This window comes from Zootoca vivipara, chromosome 10 (assembly GCF_963506605.1).
Source record: "Zootoca vivipara chromosome 10, rZooViv1.1, whole genome shotgun sequence".
In the NCBI taxonomy this organism is placed as follows: Eukaryota; Metazoa; Chordata; class Lepidosauria; order Squamata; family Lacertidae; genus Zootoca; species Zootoca vivipara.
Window position 1 is genome coordinate 37,324,339 of NC_083285.1, and position 18,627 is coordinate 37,342,965.

The 18,627-nt window shown below is 42.7% G+C and overlaps 1 protein-coding gene across 1 annotated transcript; it reads right to left on the minus strand.

Annotated features, from left to right (window-relative positions):
• Positions 1 to 1,081: 1,081 nt before the first annotated feature.
• On the minus strand, positions 1,082 to 16,253 carry HAL (histidine ammonia-lyase). The gene is made up of 20 exons (XM_035126864.2): positions 15,906 to 16,253; positions 14,771 to 14,831; positions 14,583 to 14,610; positions 14,057 to 14,131; positions 13,749 to 13,821; positions 13,533 to 13,599; positions 13,288 to 13,325; positions 12,668 to 12,793; positions 12,034 to 12,173; positions 10,615 to 10,662; positions 9,628 to 9,775; positions 8,493 to 8,588; positions 7,457 to 7,515; positions 7,121 to 7,201; positions 6,215 to 6,280; positions 5,955 to 6,120; positions 4,962 to 5,096; positions 3,288 to 3,396; positions 3,102 to 3,171; positions 1,082 to 1,582 (listed from the first exon to the last, which is right to left on the minus strand). The coding sequence occupies exons 1-20, from the start codon at positions 16,150 to 16,152 to the stop codon at positions 1,427 to 1,429; spliced, it is 1,989 nt and encodes a 662-aa protein (XP_034982755.2). The 5' UTR covers positions 16,153 to 16,253; the 3' UTR covers positions 1,082 to 1,426.
• Between the last annotated feature and the right edge of the window lie 2,374 nt (positions 16,254 to 18,627).

An 18,627-nucleotide genomic window follows, 5' to 3' on the forward strand; every position in this document is an offset into this window, starting at 1 on the left:
GAAGAAGAGTTCTGCTCCATCTAGCCCAGCGTCCTGTTCTCACAGTAGTCAGGTGGATGAAGCCCACAAGCAGGCCCCGATGACTGCAGGGAGTTCACAGATAACATTTGTGCAGTGGGTTGGACTTGAACAACTACCCAGCTACTTCCATCTACTTAGTAGGGTGGTTTATGAATGTGTGTTTCTTTTGAGTAACAGCCTCCTCCTCACAACATGATACGTCACTTATAGAGATGGCTTCACAAAGCAAGATTCATATGGCCCAGGAATCCGCATTTTGGCTTTTAAATTTTTTTAAAAAAACTTTTAGGGCTTTCTCAAACTCTTGGGCAAGACCCATGAAGTGAACCACCAGGACAAGTGGGGCAGTAAAGTGTTTTAGTCTCAAATAGGACCATTCTGCAAAGGAAAGACCTACTAAAGGTTTCCTGTTTGCTGTGATGCTGCCTCAGCAATAATGATCATCTTGGTCTCCCCTGTCTCTGGTATGTTTTGGTTGGGTCTTCAGCTCTGCCGTTATTCCTTTTGAACTGACCCTGCCTCACCAAAACTCTGAGGCATTGGCAGTATGCTGGTTCATGGCTCAGCCCTGACCCTCTTAAATGTTCCTAAAGTAACTTTGGCTACAATTTCATGTCCTGGCTACATCGCTTACAATAGGGAAGGGAGGAGTGTACTGAATCCTGGCCCCAGTAACCTGGCCCCAGTAACCTCTCCCATGCCAACTTTACACAATTGCCAAACTAAACAAAATCTATCCCCCATCCCCCAGCCTTCCACACATTTTGACTCAAATTTTAGAGTTCATTTAAATGTTTAAAAATCAGGCAATAACTTCACAAAATTTAATTTTGTAAGAGACCAGAGCTGGTGTGGTGGTGTAGTAGTCAGTCTGTGACTAGGACCTGGGAGGCCAGGGTTCAAATCCCTACTTGGCCATGAAGGTCACTGGGTGACCTTGAGCCAGTCACTGACTCCCAGCCTAACTCACCTCACAGAGTTGTTATGGGGATTAAATGTCAGGAGACACCATGTACCACCTTGTGCCCCTTGGAGAAAAAGGTGAGATATAAATGCAATAAGGAGAGGAGGAGTCTCTGTAAAGATTACAACATTAGATTTATTGTTCTTATAAATTAAAAAAAAGCTAGGATGAGTCACATCTGCACAGTTTTGTCACACCCGCCCATTGGATACAGATAAATTTAACATTCACCTTGTTTTTGTTCAGCCATTGTGAAATCATTCAAACTGATACGGCACTTTCTCAATGCCCATGAATATTTTCGGCTGTGGAAACTTTTTTTGGGGGGGGGGGGAGGGGACGACACCTTTGGCATAAAGTACAGAATATGGGAGTTCTTAAAAACATACATATTTTGCTATCAACTGAAGTACTGGGGTTCATTTCTGATTGCATTTACTTTTAATCAAATTCTTCTGAGTCGCTATGATGTTGGTGGCGACAGCGTGAAGTGTTTTCACTTGCCGCTAAGGAAAAGGCAGTCGGGGAGATTGGCCTGGACTCGGGAAGGTGCTCCCTTCTGTATTTTTCAATATATGGTTCAGCTACTTCCCAAACCTACAGGTAGGAAGAGAGAGAAAGTAGTATCAGAAGCAAAGAGAAGAAGACTTAGATTTTGGACCAAAATATCGACAGACAACATTTCTCATACATGATCCTAATCCTATACTTAAAAACCATTGGTGCAAGTTAGCAAAAAAAACCAAAAAACTACTTTCAGTAGAAATATACAGTGCAAACATCTGGACAAAGTAGGCCCTGTGGCCATGCCCAGATGGCGGTTTCTGAAGAGGACTGATGTGTGTCCAATGTACATTGCCTCCATACTCCATTCCATCACTCTCTACAATGAAACACAAGACCTTGTATAAGGGAGGGAGGGGGAGAGGGAGCTGCATTTTATGGTGGTCCCACTTTAGCAAACAAATGCCAAACACAGCACAGGAGGCTGCTATCATTTCCACCCACCCCCTTCTCACATGCTGGAACTGATACTTGAGAAAAATATATCCAGAGGCTGTGCTTGGCCTTAGAAGAATGTCGGGGACTCAGATATGCTGAGGGATGGCTTTGCAATATGTATACTAGCCAGATGGAGCACTTGCAACATGTTCTTTTTGAACAACACAGCACACTCAACACAGAATGATCAAAAACAATATTCTCATGTTTTTTATTATGAACTTCCTGTCAGAAACTCAAGCCTCATGCAGACATGCAAGATTAACTCAGCTGTGGATGCCTTCCGGTCTATAGCCAGACATACAGAATATGATTTGCCATTAGTAAGACAACTGTACTGGCTTCTAGTCCACTGTGAAGCACAATTCGAAGTGGTTGGCTTTGATCTCTAAGGGCTCTTTGGGCCCAGATGTTAAACTCCCTAAGAGGTCCTTCTTTGATTCCCTTTGCCATCATCAGTGAGATTGGTGGTGACCTTTTTTGATTGGTCCTTTTTAATCACCTCTGCTCCCCCACCTTGCCCTGTTTTTGGAAGATTCTCCTCAGATATAATCACCTGGATCCAAGCTTTGTTATTTTTGTTGCCAGGTGAAGAAGCCCTTTTATTCTTCCAGGCTTTTTAGATGCTGTTTTAATCTGACTTGGCTCTGGTCTGGTCTTAATATTTGGGTTTTATCGTTCTGCTAATTATTTATTGTATTGTGTATTTATTGCATGTTTTCAATTTCTTTGATTTGCGAGCTGCTTTGAAAACTCTTCAGGGCTGAATAGGGGGGGGGGATATTTGGAATAAAGAAGCATGGTCCAGCTACAATCCACCTTTCATTTTATGATAAACATGACTTGCTTCTCTAACCCCAATCGCACATGTTTGGAGGTAGACTTGAGGGGCTGAGCAAGTGTCATAAAGATATGGTTTCCTCCAACCTGTTTTCCTAGATAGCAAATTAAGTTTTCTTGGTACAAGATTGTTTTCCTTCCTCATAGAATGTCGGGATAAATCATAAGCATGAGGGCCCATATTATGCAGCAAGTAGCTAAACTCACAGAGGAACTTTTAAAAATCATGGAGTCTCCTCATCAGACTCCATTAGCTGCCAATGTCAACACTTGCCTTCTGATCCACAAGCAGTCTGTGCGCTGCCTCAATGTCTGGGGCCATGAAGCGATCTTTCATCCAGGGTCTGAAATGAAACAAATTGAACAACTTCTAAATCTGCTAGTAGTAGTGGTAAGTGGTTAATGTTTGGCCAATGTTCTCAGAAGTTACCGTCTCTGGGCAAGTGTTTGTTTGACATACCTGACAACAGAGCGCACAAGGTCATAGACTTTTTCCAATGGGGTCGTAGTTCTCAGGGGGCGTAGAAACTCAATGCCCTGGCATGCTGCAAGGAGTTCTACAGCCAATACTTGTAAACAAAAACAACATAGAAAACCATGGCAAATTCTGGTTATTTTTAAGATGTTCGATGTAAACAGATGAGGATGAGATCTTAGGACTAGTGCTCACCATCAAATGGGCACATTATTAATATGGGTTGACTGGATATATGAAATGCAGAATCTGATATTTGAAATGGTTCTATGAATTTAGATGCAAGTAAAAGACTAAAGAAACGTAAATCTACTTTCCTATGGTGTGTGTTAATATTGTGGGCACTCTATGCAGATATATAGATGCACATGTGAACAATTATACAGTATACCCACACAACACAAAAGCATGATATGAAAAGCATGCAAAGATTCTAGAATAGTTTTACTGAGTCAAGCCTTGAAGCCTTGGAAAGAGGAATTGTGATGCCAAGGTGGAGGTGAGGTTCTGCATCAAGGCAGAAGAATTAACTTCTCTCTGTGGCTTGGATTTCCTAAATTCAGAAGTCAGATTAGTTTGCCTTACTGCCACAGGGGCCTAGGACTCGTCTGTCCATTCCCAACAGCAAGGGCTGGTGGACTGGATGGCTGGGCTCCCTCGCCTGCCTGCCTGCCTGCCTGCCTGCCTGCCTGCCTGCTTGCTTGCTTTGAGGCTGCCTCAGCTCCTGACAACTTGGCCAGCCCCAGAGGCACCATTCACCTGCTGAGCTTGTAGCCAGGGTTGCTGCAACAAACAGCTGTGCAAGCCTTTGGGAGGCAGAGAAGCAAGAGAGCAACAAAGAAGGGAAGGAAGGAAAGAGTGACAGAGCCCCGTGTTGCCCATGGCACCCTAGGGTGCCACGACACACTGGTTGAAAACCACTGATCTATGCAATGAAGCACAATGAACCAGGATCTCTTCTTACAGTGTCAGTCTAAGAAATTTTGTTGCCTGAGTTGAAGTCCAAATACCCCAAATCCACTAGAGCCCCACATTTAGTTTAAAAATACTTGTAGCAGCACTGACACCAATTCCTGCGTTCATCTATCTTCCCCTCAAGAAGCCAACCAAGGGAGGCTGCTCCACTCTGTTGTATTGCAGGGCCTTTCCTGATCTCTTAAATAGTTTTGGGGTCTCTTGCCATTCTGACCCTAAACACTTCGGCATGAAATAATGCAGGCAATTCTTAGTTATTGACAATCCACAGCAGCTCCTCTGTAATATTTTCTGAAATTATTTGTTCTTTATAATGTATATTTGTTCCTACTTATTATCATCTTATTTCTACAGGGGTTTTTTAAAAAATAAATTGCAATATACATATATTTATGTATAAGCGTGAAATCCAGTCAAATGTATTTTTAAAACGCAAGCAATTCCCATTCGATTTCCATGAAGCTTACATCCAAGTCAGTGGGCTTCAGGTGGTATGAAACACTGCCCACATCCACACTATACATTTAAAACATATTTAAGCACATGGCTTCTCTTCTACCACAGAGCTACAATTCCCAGCACCCTTAACGAACCACAGTTCCCAGGATTCTTTGAGGGAAGCTCTATGCTTTCAGTGTGTGGCGTAGATGTGACCAACATACCCAGTTGTGCCTATGACTTTACCTTGTTCAACGTGCTCAATGACTTTGAGTGCTTTTCTCGCAGCCCATCCTCCCATGGAGACGTGGTCCTCTGTGGCGGCACTAGTTGAAAGAGTATCCACAGAAGACGGGTGGCACAAGGATTTGTTCTCGGAAACTGCAAAAGTCCGGTTTGAATAAATGGTAGCCTCTGAGGCAAACCACCATGTAAACAATGCCCCGCTTTGAGCAGCCGCCAGCAAGGGAAACAAGGAATCCAGAAACGCTTTTGTTAACAGTACTCTGTGCAGATCAGCAGCATAATATCAATATATAGCATCCATAAACCTTCTTTTCCCCCAATGTAGAGGACACTCCAAAAGTGCTCACATTGCCAAGGCGGAAGACAACAGGGGAGAGAAGCGTCCTCCATGCCCTGTATTTGTGCTTCCCATAAGCATCTGCCTGGATCAGATGAGCTTCTGGGTCTGACCTAACAGGGTTCTTTTTACATGCTCAAAGCTTCCTATACATTATCTCAGCAATGTTTATCACAGTAATGCTTACAGCAGCCCTGCAAGGTATCCTTGTGCTGCCAATGGGAGAGAGGCCAAGACTGTGAATTAGAGAATAAATGGGAAGAGAAGAGATTTAAACCAGAGACTTGGGCCATGTACACATTACGGTTAACTCTGGCTCCAGTGCGCTCCCTCCACTAAATTTTGAATCTGCGTACTCAGGACGTTAGGGGATATCTAGAGCTATCCTGTAGTTTCTTGTAACGTACTAGTTGTGATTTATTTAAATGCCTTGGCATTTTAGAAATGACCTGGCTATTCCAGCAATTGAATTCGTGACGGATCTAGGAATTAGGAGACACACCCCAAGTGTTATGGTCACGTGTATATAGCCCAAGACTCAAATACCTGAGCGGGAAATGCAAGAAGACTGGTCAGAGCAGCAGATTCACTCTGGGATATTGAGAGGTCCATGTATTCAATCCCTCTGGCAGCCCCTTCAATCACTTTGTACTCACCCAAGGATGCTGCTGTGCAGTGTGCAATCATGAATCCAGAGTTCAGGCCTCCTTCTGTGACTAAAAATGGCGGCAACTCACTGAGGGATGGGTTGCAGAGCCGTTCGATCCTCCTTTCACTAATTGCAGCAAGTTCATGGACCCCAATTGCAAGATAGTCCAGAGCCTGAAAGATATATATTGGTTTTTAGTGATAGTTTTTAAAGCCCTAAATTGTAAAAAGTAAAAATAAAAGGGGGGGGGAGTATGTTGTTAACTACCTTGGCAGGGTATTCACCATGGAAATTTCCTCCAGAAATTGTCTCCTTCCTCTCAGCAAAAACCATCTTAAGGAACACATTAAGGCTTCAGCAATAGTGAGGTTGGCCATAGCAAAGCCCAAGTTATTCATTTATTATTGAATTTGTTAGAACTATTTCTATTCTACTTTTCCATTACAAAAAAGGCACATGTTTAAACATGTTTTTTAAACCAATAATATATGATAACGAATATATTTATTTCCAGAGGGTCAACAAAATACTTTATTTTTCATCTGGACCACCAAACTGCAAGGTGTTCATATGGGACAGTGGAAGACCAGAGAGGGAGTTGATATAACTTTTTATAAAGTTTTTATATAAAGTTTTTATATAAAGTTGATATAACTTTTTATAAAGTTTTATAAAGTTTTTATATAAAGTTGATATAACTTGAGGCAGGGAGTTCCAAAGGCTAGGTGAGTGTGGTCACACACTCTCCCACATTCCTGCCAATCACACTCCAATGCTAATAGGTTATAGAGAAGACCTCTCTGTAGATCATAATGAGCAAATAGGCTCATATGGGAAGAGATGGTCCTGAAGGTATCCTTGTCCTAAGCTACAGGTATGTAGCCTTTGTATCAGAAGGAGGTGTGCATGCACACGAAAGCTCATACCAATAACAAACTTAGCTGGTCCCTAAGGTGCTACTGGAATGATTTTTTTTAAAAAAAATTGTTTGTCCTAAGCTGTTTAGGTTATGGCTTTAAAGATGATAGGCTTCAGGTAAGTTAAGAACGATACGCTTTAAAACTTACAACCTAAATGCACAAGTATGCAAGATCAGCTCCTACAGAAACAATGAAAGCCACAGGCCCATATGGAACACTTGACTCAGGCAGCAGAATTATACAAAAAAGATACAGGATTGTCTGTTGCGCTGTTGAGTTCTGTGGTGATTATGTCCTTGACAAATGCTATTGTGTCATTTGCAATGCCATGAACCTAAAAGAAATTTCAAATATTAGCCACATATCCTGCATCTTTGTAAATTACTGTTTCAAATACAGACCTAATTTTATTTCTGTCCTGCTCCTGGGACCTCCAAGCTTTGCCCTTCCACGGTTCTAACTTTTGTTAACAAGAATAGAATTCAGCTCACTTGCAGATTAGAACCATTTTCTTTACATGTGGAAGTGATACCGTAATTGAGTTCCTGGCTACATCTGCCAGAACACCAAGTTTACATTCAAGCTTTACCTGAGGGCAGCAACGCAGTGTGTATGCATCTTGTACTCTATCACAAAATCGATGAGATTCTGCAACACAGCAAAATGAAAACTTATTATTTTAAGAAGAAGAAGAAAACATAGCAAGGTTACTATTTTAATACTAAACCTCTAGCGCCAAGTCAAAAATATGATATTTGCCCTGGAGTATCACATGTTTGGATTTATGCGAAATGTTACAATCTGCTTCCACTTTTGTAGCTTATAGTGTATTCTGTTTTAAACATTTTACAACAAATGTTTGGTGCTGGAGGAGACTCTTGAGAGTCCCATGGACTGCAAGAAGATCAAACCTATCCATTCTGAAGGAAATCAGCCCTGAGTGCTCACTGGAAGGACAGATCGTGAAGCTGAGGCTCCAATACTTTGGCCACCTCATGAGAAGAGAAGAATCCTTGGAAAAGACCCTGATGTTGGGAAAGATTGAGGGCACTAGGAGAAGGGGAAGACAGAGGACGAGATGGTTGGACAGTGTTCCCGACGCTACGAACATGAATTTGACCAAACTGCGGGAGGCAGTGGAAGACAGGAGTGCCTGGCGTGCTCTGGTCCATGGGGTCACAAAGAGTCAGACACGACTAAACGACTAAACAACAATAACAACAACAACAAGATTTTTAAAAGAAAATGAAATGAGATTTGCACATTGTCAGGATGAAGTCTGACAGTTGGATATATTTAATGAACAAGTTCATTATTTTTTTTGGACTTTTTAGCAAGAAATGGGGGGGGGGCAAAGTTCAAGGAAAGCCTTTCTGGTGACTGGACCAGTGCTGAAAAATATGTGGAAGGGGCTGAAACAATTACCCAACTGAAGAAGAGACATTCCTTTGGTTTCTTGGCCTTTAGCAAATTATACCCAGGACTTACATTATTTTTTCTTATATAGTACTTTTGAGGGCTAGATACAGCATTTTAAAAATAAACCGAGTTGAAATTATCAGATTGTTCCAGCTTCTTTTCTAAGCGAATATGCCAATTATGTATCACCTAAAATGGCCATTCACCTGCTATTTCAGAGGGATGGTGATCAGAATCTAAAAGTGACCTGAATCGAAAAGCCACCTCTATCTGCCCTCGATGTGGTCTCAGTGCATGAATATCTGTTTTAAAATAAAGACAGAGAGTTACAGCACAACACTTATCCCCTCTCTTCAAATTAAGGACAGTTTCGCAAGCAACACTTAGACAGGTGTTTTAAGCCAGGGACTATAGTTATGTGAAATATACAGCAAAATGTTAAATTCAAACGATAAAACTCTAAAATGTAGCCATATAATACATATGCAGCATTTTCCTGCTCCTTTGAAGAGATATGATCTGCAAGATATATAGGGCAAGTAGCATCTGCAACAAATGCTACAGTGTGGAGTGATTCTGGGCAGGATTCTAGCTAGCCATGCCCTTCCCAGTACAGTATATTCCATTGCCTCTCAGCCCATATCAGCTAACATTCTGTGACACTGAGCATGCTCAGTCTCTCTCGGTTACATTTGTTTTGGGTGGTTCTGCAAACTTTGTGGTTCTCCTAAGCCTACTGGTACATGGCTCTTATGTGTGGATGGCAACATTTTGGCTACTTAAGAATCCACACTTGGAGAATGAGAAGTTGGTACCTCGCTAGACGAATGCCTCACAAGACGAATTTTTCGCAAGACGAGTGCGTTTTGCGATTTCAATGGAGACTCGCAAGACGAAGTTTCCTATGGCGCGCTTCGCAAGACGAATTTTTTTCGTCCCATAGGGTGCCTCGCAAGACGATTTTTTTTTATTCGTCTTGCGAGGCACCCTATGGGAAACCGCACTTCAATGTGTTCCTATGGGAGCCCCTTCGCAAAATGATTTTTTCGCTATACGAAGCGACTCACGGGATGAATTAAATTCGTCTTGCGAGGCACCACTGTATATATGACCGGGCTTTAAAGCAGTATAGATCACTTAAACCGTTTTCCATAGGGCATAGCAGACACTAAAAGCAATGACGTCGGTAGTTCCTATGGTCACAATTCTGCTGGCACCGTGAAGATCAGAATCACATCATCACAGAAATGTGGGAGATGCGACAAAACAAATACCCAAAGCCCCAGATTTAAGTATGTTCTGTAAAAGTGACCCAGTAGCCTTAGAAAATGCAGTACCAACCAGTATCAAAAGCTCTTGTTGTGCCCTTCAAAACTTCTAGTGTGAGGGCAGCCACTATGTCAGCTTGTCTGGCAATTGCACTGGCCCTTTCAACTGCTTCACATCCTAGAGAAGTAATCATTTGAGTCCCGTTTATAAGAGCCAGGCCCTTCAAAGAAACAGAAAGCATTAATGTTCAGTGACTCTCTCTGTATAAAGAAAGACATGTGCATTTTCCCCCTCACCTCTCACAGGCAACGGCTGGGGGAAATAGGGACATTCCGGGATCAAATGAGAAGCTGGGATTGCTTTCGTAATTCTGGGACAGTCCCTGGAAAATGGGGATTTTGGAGTTTATGAACTTGACATCCATTGCTCCGCCCATGTTCGCCTCTGGCCCTGCCCACAATTGTGGCCACAGGAGTGAAAAAGATTCTCCCGACTTAAAGCCGCTTCACCGTAAAAGTGCCTTCTAGGGTACACTGTGAATTAGACATGCTCCCCTCACCATTACGATACCTGCCAAGGCACCCCAATTTGACTGGGACATCCCGGAATTATAGAAGCCACCCCAGCTTCTGATTAGATCCCATAATGTCCCGTTTTTGGTGCTGCTCTCTCTTGAGAGTCAGGTGTGACACCAAAAGATACGCATCTTTCACGCAAAAGGAGGAGGCTGAGGTGCAGCCCATGGAGGGGAAGGAGAGGGAGCTGCTGGTGGTGCAGGCCAGGCCACCACAGCTGATGGAGGAGAAGACAAAGACAGGGGAGGTGATGGGGAGGAGGAGGAGCCAGTTTGGGGCTTGCTGAAGGAGCTTGCTGGGGGTAACGGAGACAGGGGGCTGGGGCGGGGAAGCCCCAGCCGGCTCGCATGTGTGTTTGGCACTCAAAGATGTGCATCCCGATTTTAATCAGCAGAATATTGGAGGGTTTGTATGACATTGTCTAGCTACATAGTACATGCTTCTGCCTACTGGACCATTGCTGAGATTCTATGCATTTTATTACCTCTTTGGGCTTCAATGTAATTGGTTTCAGTCCATGAGCTTCTAGTACCTGTAAAACAGTATCAGTAACAAACTTATTGGGCTTATCTGTTGTTTCCCCATAAATATTTTTAACTACTCTACTGAGAAGGAAGATGCCCGAGCAGAATTGAAGAAGTGGCTTCAAGGATATTTCGACATCCATAGTTTTAAAAAAACTAATGGTTTAAATTAGTAGTAGTTTCAGTTCCATACATGGAATCCCACTTCTGCATTCTTTTAACATGCCCTTTCAGGCTCAAGCAGTTCCTCTAGTTTGCACCGGAAACAACATATTGGTTTTAGGAAGCCTCTCTCTATATTGCCTTACCAGCATAAAAATTAATTAAAAACAGGACCCCGTGTTTCCTTCTGAGCTGCAATTCTGTGCATGCTCACTTGGCAGTGAGTCCTAGTTAAATCAGTGGGGCATGCTTACTGTATAAGGAAACCTTACCACAGTTGCTGTCAGAATTCATTTATGTTCATCACTTGAAACCATTTGAAGTTAACAGACCCTTTGCTGGCAGAACGTTTCGGCTTCATAAAAGTTGTTCCGGAATTTGCATGCTAAGAATACACAAATCCTTTCCTTGGTCCATGGGTTACGGCACCTATATTAAAACTATGGTAGACATTGTGCAGGATCATTTGCTCGTGCTACCAGAAAATAATGAGCAGCACTCAGTCACTGTCACTGAACAACAGAAGGGCACCTTGCCACTCCCATCATGCTACAAAGCCAGCAAGACATTCTGGGTTCTACTGCTGTCTCTTTCAGTTCTTCAGCTTGCAGTTCTCCATACATACTGATCAGTAACGTTAGACTTAGAAACCTACCAAAAGACTGGATGCAATCCCAATCAAATTTTTGCTCTTGCACTCTTCCCTTTGGGGGGCGGGTGGGGAATTAAAGGTACACAGGTACAGAAATACCATTGCACATGCCCAGAATGGAAGAAAGTAAGTTGAAAGTGGGGAGTAGTGGTTGAAGGGAGAAGGCAGAAAATACAGATTAGAAACATTCCATCAAAGAACAAGTGGGCAATCTATGAAAACTCTAAGACTTTGTGGGAGGTGGGGGGGGGCAGCGGACAGTGTGTGGATGGTCACGTGCCACTCATGCACACATTAAAAATAAGTTCTGAACATTCAGTTTGTGACACAAAGCCCTCATATGTCTCCCTGTTGCACATCTGTTATAATTGGTCAATAACTTTGCCCCATTAAAATCTAGGACTGAGACCCAACATTTACTTATAGGATTGCATTGCAAGAATCCTAAATTTATTACAAATCATTAACCCGCAAAGCATCAGAACAAACCAGCCCTCTTCACCTTCCACCATTCTCATGAATGCTTCAGCAAACCAAAAGGAACCAGCGGAGCATTTTCTCTTACATATTTTGCATCAGCCCATCCACTCTTTGGTGACCACATCTTCCCTTCTCCTATGAGTCCCAGAGCAAGATGGGAAAGAGGTGCTAAGTCTCCACTGGCTCCAACAGTCCCTTGCTCAGGAATGTAGGGCAGGCAGGATGCTATAAGAACAGGAGGGCGAGGGAGAAGCAGACCCTGGTTACAGAAATACACATACCATAATTCATCCTGCCCCTTGAAATTTAGCAGTAAGTTTTACTCCCAGTGACCAGAAGGAGTGCCTTATGCAAACCAAACTTGCCCGTTGCCTTTCATAGCTACAACACACTCTATTGACCACCAATATCTCAAATGGCACTGCCCCTTTCAAGGAGACAATCCACAACACATTGCATAGGACCTGCCTCTCTTGGAAAGTATATTCTGAAATCAATCTCCCTTTAGAAGCTGCAGGTGCAAGTCAAACTGCACCGCACGGGATGTCAGCTCCTCTCTTTGCACAGATCTAGGTACAACAGGGGAAGTTGCTGCATTTTTTTTGGCACAAAGATACAAAATTGGTTTTTTGATTGGGGCTTCATCCCCTTTCAAAATTATGCCTATTGCACTGAAAGCTAAACCCTGCAAAAATTTGGCATAGCACAGATCACATTACCGTTAAATGCTTCAATGACTTGGTGAAGAGTTTCTAGAGATATTCCACTGTATCCTTTTGCTAAGACATTGATCCTTAGAGCTAAGAGCATACGAGATCTCTCTGGAATCAAAGGCTTCCCAACACCTGCAAGGATAAACAACCACCTCAGTATAGCCTATAATAAATCATAGGAAATAAATAAATAAATAAATATTTATTTATTTATTTATAGCCCGCCCATCTGGCTGGGTTTGCCCAGCCTCTCTGGGCGGCTTCCAACAAAACAGTAAAATACAATAATCTATTAATCATTAAAAGCTTCCCTAAACACGACTGCCTTCAGATATCTCCTAAAAATCTGGTAGTTGTTGTTCTCTTTGACATCTGGTGGAAGGGCGTTTCACAGGGCGGGCGCCACTACCGAGAAGGCCCTCTGCCTGGTTCCCTGTAACTTGGCTTCTCACAGCGAGGGAACCGCCAGAAGGCCCTCGGCACTGGATCTTAGTGTCCGGGCTGAACGATGGGGGTGGAGACGCTCCTTCAGGTATTCTGAACTGAGGCTGTTTAGGGCTTTAAAGGTCAGCACCAACACTTTGAATTGTGCTTGGAAAGCATCTGGAAGACCTGCTCTTCCTTACCTGCAGAATGTGACCGAACCAAATTCACTTGAAGTTCCCTCAGAGAGAGAGAGAAAGAAAGAACACAGTACAATTAGTTCCAACTGCAGGCAAAATATAAAATTTATTGCAAAAACTGAACAAATAAAATTTTAGACAGAACTTTTACCCAATGGAAAGTAACCTCACTAAATAAAACATTGTTAGAATCTGTTTGGCTGCATTTTCTTATAGGTTTCTTTTGTAAATTTTAAAAAGAGGCATACCATAGCTTGCTGTTTGGAATAACAGTTCGTGCAAACTTCCCAAAACCTGTAGTAATTCCATAGACAACTGAAAGAAGAATGATAAAACAAATGCTTCACTTGCATTTTTTTAATAAAAAAATTTGTAATTGAATATATGCAATCACTTTTACATATATTGCAGTATCCCAACTGCTCACACCCAATTTTTAAAAATGTAAAGTAATTAATGGTTACCTCTCTGTTCCTTTAGAATACTTTCAATAACATCTCTTGATTCTCTGACTTTAGTTTCAGCTTCAGGGGTTAACTAGAAATAAAATTGTCTTTATATATATTTTTATTTCGAGCTGAAGTGCAAATAAAGTATCTACAGGGGTGCTGTCACTGTAGGACATTTGGGCAGAGGTCTAGGACCTCACTCAGGAAAAGGGCCCCCAGATACAAGGCTGGCTAAAAGAGGAGGGGTGTCAAAGGTCCAGGGTCTAAAATCATCTAAATTTCACCCCTGGGTATTTTAGAGTTATAATCTTTCCAGTACTCACCTTAATCTTATACAGCCCCTTTCCTAAATTGACTAAATCCTGTGTTGTCAAATGGTTCCCATCTACATAAATATACTGTATAAAAGAACAGCATTAGAACAAGAGAATATGACATGGATAAACGTAAATAACCAGTTGCGCTATGTGGACACAGTATTTATGTCTCTCTGTACAGTCAGTGTTGCTACAATGGGAATATCTCATTTTCACATGCTAAAAGTGTTTAAAAGAACTATTGCAGTTAATTTTTTTCCAGAAGTTCAAAAATCTGTGACTATGTTGCATGTTGCATTACAGAACTGATTTTTTTAAAAAATTCTATTTCGTTACTATTTATTGTGCAGCACAAGCCTGTTAATGTTTACTCAGAAGTAAATCCCACCATGTTAAATAGGAGTACAGACACATAGCATTTAGCACAGTATATATAGCAGGCGTATAACTTTAACACATAGGGAGGAGAATTTAGGACAATGAAAGACGTAATTCAAACACCAGTTCTTCATAAGTTACTCTTCCTCCATACCTGTTCTGGTTCTCGATATTTACTATATCTGAAGCGCAGCATAGGAAAATATATAATGTAATACAAGATCATTTAGATTTCAGTCCACATTTGCAGGTATAGGAGAGACAACATGTAAAAACTAAGTGCCCCCGACTTATGAGGCCTCAGAAAAACAATAGGCCACCACCACATTTTAATAAGGATACAAATGAACACCTTCTGGCTGTGATGGAATGAAGTCTGGGGACATTACATCTCCTTGTATCACTGAAAGGAAAGAGGGACAACCATCTTTTGTCATTTTGTTTATTCTCTGGCCAGTGTAGTTATGCTTTCACAGGCTTTCCCTGTAATCAGAAGTGTATTTTGCTAAGCATTTGGAATCGCTCCTAAATGTCTTTATTCCATTTTCCCCACATGAGAAGTGGCTCAGTGGTACTCTGGGAAACCATCTGCTCTACATGCCTAAATGTCCCAAGTGTAATCTCTGGCATCTCCAAGAGGGACTGGGAACTGCCTGACACTCCAAAGAGTAGCTGCTGGTCGGTGTAGACAATCCTGGCAAGATGAGCCTGTTTTCCGACTTGGTGTGAGGCAGCTTCCCGAGTCTCTTTGCACTTCTGATTTCTAACCAGCAACTCCAGTATGTAAGCAACATATCAATGAGGCCTGAATGTGATCAATCTATTATATGATTCATATCAGCGGGGGTGCCTGCTGCTTTACAGCAGAAGCCGAAAGACCCACAAGCTACTGCTTCAAAGACCCTATCAACTAATTTACATATGGCATTGAGCTGGAAACAAGGAAAAAATAACACAGCACAAAATGGAAGCAATTGCTTCTTTTCTTCCTCTACAGCAGATATCCCCAAACTTCGGCCCTCCAGACGTTTTGGACTACAATTCCCATCTTCCCTGACCACTGGTCCTGTTAGCTAGGGATCATGGGAGTTGTAGGCCAAAACATCTGGAGGGCCACAGTTTGGGGATGCCTGCTCTACAGTATTTGCTGTAGTCAAAGTATGGGATGTTACGGTTAATGAGGCGCAGAAGACACCCTAGCTTAAGTCCAATGTATACATGTGGAGTTTTCTTTCGGCCTACCAGCATGGAAAATAGAAATGGCGCTCTAAGCAACCCTTGTGAAAATAACTGGCTGAAATACTGCACGCTTAAAATGCATGCTAGTCCCCCCTAGACATTGATGCATTCGGAGAGACTTCCCACCACAATATCAAAACATTTTCATTGTTTCCTGCCAAGCGGTTCCCTTTGTGAACTTCTCCTTAATATGTGCAAACATTGCAACTCGTGGCGTCTGGTCTTCCGCTTTACTTACCAACTTCCACAAATTCATTGTCCTCGAGGGCATCTTCCAAAGTATCGTCGTGATCCAGCAATCCAAGGCCTTTGCAACGGCGAACGTAGAATTGTACTTCCTCCACAGAATCAAAGCCTCCATTGTCAGGCTTGTTTTTCATGTAACGCCTCACGGCTTCTTTCCCCAGCCACCTCACTGTGTTTGCGCCACTTCGGCAAGGCACGGCAAGCCATTCCCCTCGGACATGCACTGTATACCTTGGCATGCTTGTCCTCCGTCTGGGCTCGTGCCTCCACTGCAGAGGGCCGGTGTGAGCACCGCATAGGTGTGCAATCTGCAGCACATGCCACCTGACTGAATTCCACTGTCCCAATCAGAAAAGGCCAAAAAGCTACCCACCCACCCACCCGAAAGTTCCCTCACTCTGCAAACAAGCATGTGTATTTAAGCCAAATATCAAATCACACACACACGGGTGACACACCACTATCACAACAAAGCAATGAGGAAACGGGAAAAGACAAATCCAAAGCTATGTACACATTGGCATTTATTCCGGACTCAGCCCACTCCCACATCCATACTCTAACCTTGCCCTACTAAGTTCACTATAGAACTTCATCTCCTGATAAGTTCGGCAAACAAGCCATTTTCAGTTTTAGGAAGATGCTTCAAATGTTTTTCATTGGGGGCAGGGATCATGATTGAACCTGACCCATGGACCCTTCCAAAAAATTGTTATTTAAGCAGCAGTTGACATTTTTGCTGCTTCCTGATAGCCAATATGGCTCTACTGCCTTTATCCATTACAGTCAGACCCCATGTTGCGTCCGCTGCGAGTTGCGTCTTTTTCATGATACGAACACGGTGGACCCAGAAGTGTTTACTTCCGGGTTTAGCCACACGCGCATGCGCAGAAGCGTTCTGTGTGCTTCACGCATGCACAGAAGCGCTGCTCGGGTTGCAGACTTTTCGGGGTGCGAACGGCACCCCTGAATGGATCGGGTCCACAACCCGAGGTACCATTGTACAGTGGTACCTTGGTTTACAACCATAATCTGTTCCGGAAGTCCATTTGTAAACCAAAACAGGTTGTAACCCAAGGCAATGGGGCCTCCCAAAAATTTTTGTTTGTAATCCAAAAAAATGTGTTTTAATCCAAAAAAAGGTTGCAAACCGGGACACGCACTTCCGGATTTGACGTGTTTGTAATCCAAAACATATGCAAACGAAGATGTATGCAAACCAAGGTACCACTGTACTTTATTGTTTTTATTCATAGATTGCAAGTCAGGAATGTGGATCACTTTTTCAGTTTAAGAGTTATTCCCCCCCCCCTCCGCTCCTGCCTTATAGGAAGTCTTCAGGGGGCCACATTGACAATAGTGGGCAGATAAATCTGTTGCCCTTGCACAGCAGGTTGCATTTAAGCCTCAGCCTCTCTCTCTCACTCCCCACCCCACACCTCTCAATCCACCTGAGCAAGAGGAATTATCATAGTTCAAGGACACACTCCAGCTAGGCAAAAGCAATGGTGAAAGGTTTACCATGCTTGTTACAAGCCATGCTGAAGGTTCTGCAGAGCCATCTGGCAAGGTGAAAAATCTCAAAAATCAAGACAAAAAAATGGCAGCACTGGAGCTGGGTTCCGCATGTGCACTGGAAAGAAGTCAGTGAGCATGGGAATGTCATTACTGTATTCACCATCAAAGTCAGAGCTGGTGGGTGTCTTTCTTACATGCTATGTGCATTACTAGTTTGAAAGTGGAAGAGACTGCATGCCAGCACGACGTTTCATCACAAAGGGACAAATGTAATAGCCTCAAGGACTCCAGTCTTCTCTCTGCTGTTCCATCCCCAACACTACTTATGTCCCCGGTAGTAGATGCTACCCTTGGACACATCTCATGCTTCTCAGCCTGTGGCACCACTTATAGCAGCCAGCATGTTTAGCAAACCATACATGCCACTGCACACTGTTATCAAGAAGATGGGACAAGCTGCAGAAATGCGATCTACTATTTATTACTTCTATGAGCTACTGCAATCCCAGCTACAAAATCAGCACTAGTCAACCATGGCAACTTAACAACCTTTAGACTTCAGCAACCTGAATAAGAGTCGTTTGTAGTTGGGCTAACTGTATTAATCATTAATTCAGATGTGTCTTTTGGGCACTGTATTGCGTAAGTATACATGGTTGCTCTCACTGAACTGCTCTTAACTTAGGCAATTTCTGACTAAGTTGTTTTTATATCTGATTAAGTTGCTTTCATGCCTGTTGGTACTTAAAAGACCTTGAACATTTATGTAGCACTTTCAGGTCTTAAATGTTATTGCTATTTCATACTTGCTTGTTGTTAGCCACTCAGAGTTCTGTAGACAAGGTAATTTAAGTAACAAATATGGCAGAATTCAGATAATATGCATTTCCAAAACAGCAGCAAAGTGATGTCGCCATTATTTATTTTAAAAAATAAAACCTCAATTAAGAACATTCAGGGTGGCTTACATACGACAAAACAGATTAAGTCACCTCCATGGAGAGAACATGACAAATGGAGTTCAGAAACTTAACTGCTTTGTCGTTCAGTGTTAAGGTCTCTGAGAGGGGTGGAGAATGGGCAGCCTTGAGACTAGATCAGGCCTGTAGAACCTTCTGATTCAGGCCATGGTCCCTTTCACAACAGAGCATGGTGGAAAGTCACTGTGTTGCATACTTGGGGGCCTTTAGCATCTG

What these genes read in the sequence shown, in the direction of transcription:
- HAL (XM_035126864.2), bottom strand. Translation starts at nt 16,152, where the DNA reads ATGCCAAGGTATACAGTGCATGTCCGAGGGGAATGGCTTGCCGTGCCT. An exon ending in ATGGTGAATACCCTGCCAAG is followed by an intron (nt 6,121 to 6,214) that starts GTAGTTAACAAC and finishes TATATCTTTCAG; the next exon opens with GCTCTGGACTATCTTGCAAT. An exon ending in GACTGCTTGTGGATCAGAAG is followed by an intron (nt 1,583 to 3,101) that starts GCAAGTGTTGAC and finishes TCCTACCTGTAG; the next exon opens with GTTTGGGAAGTAGCTGAACC.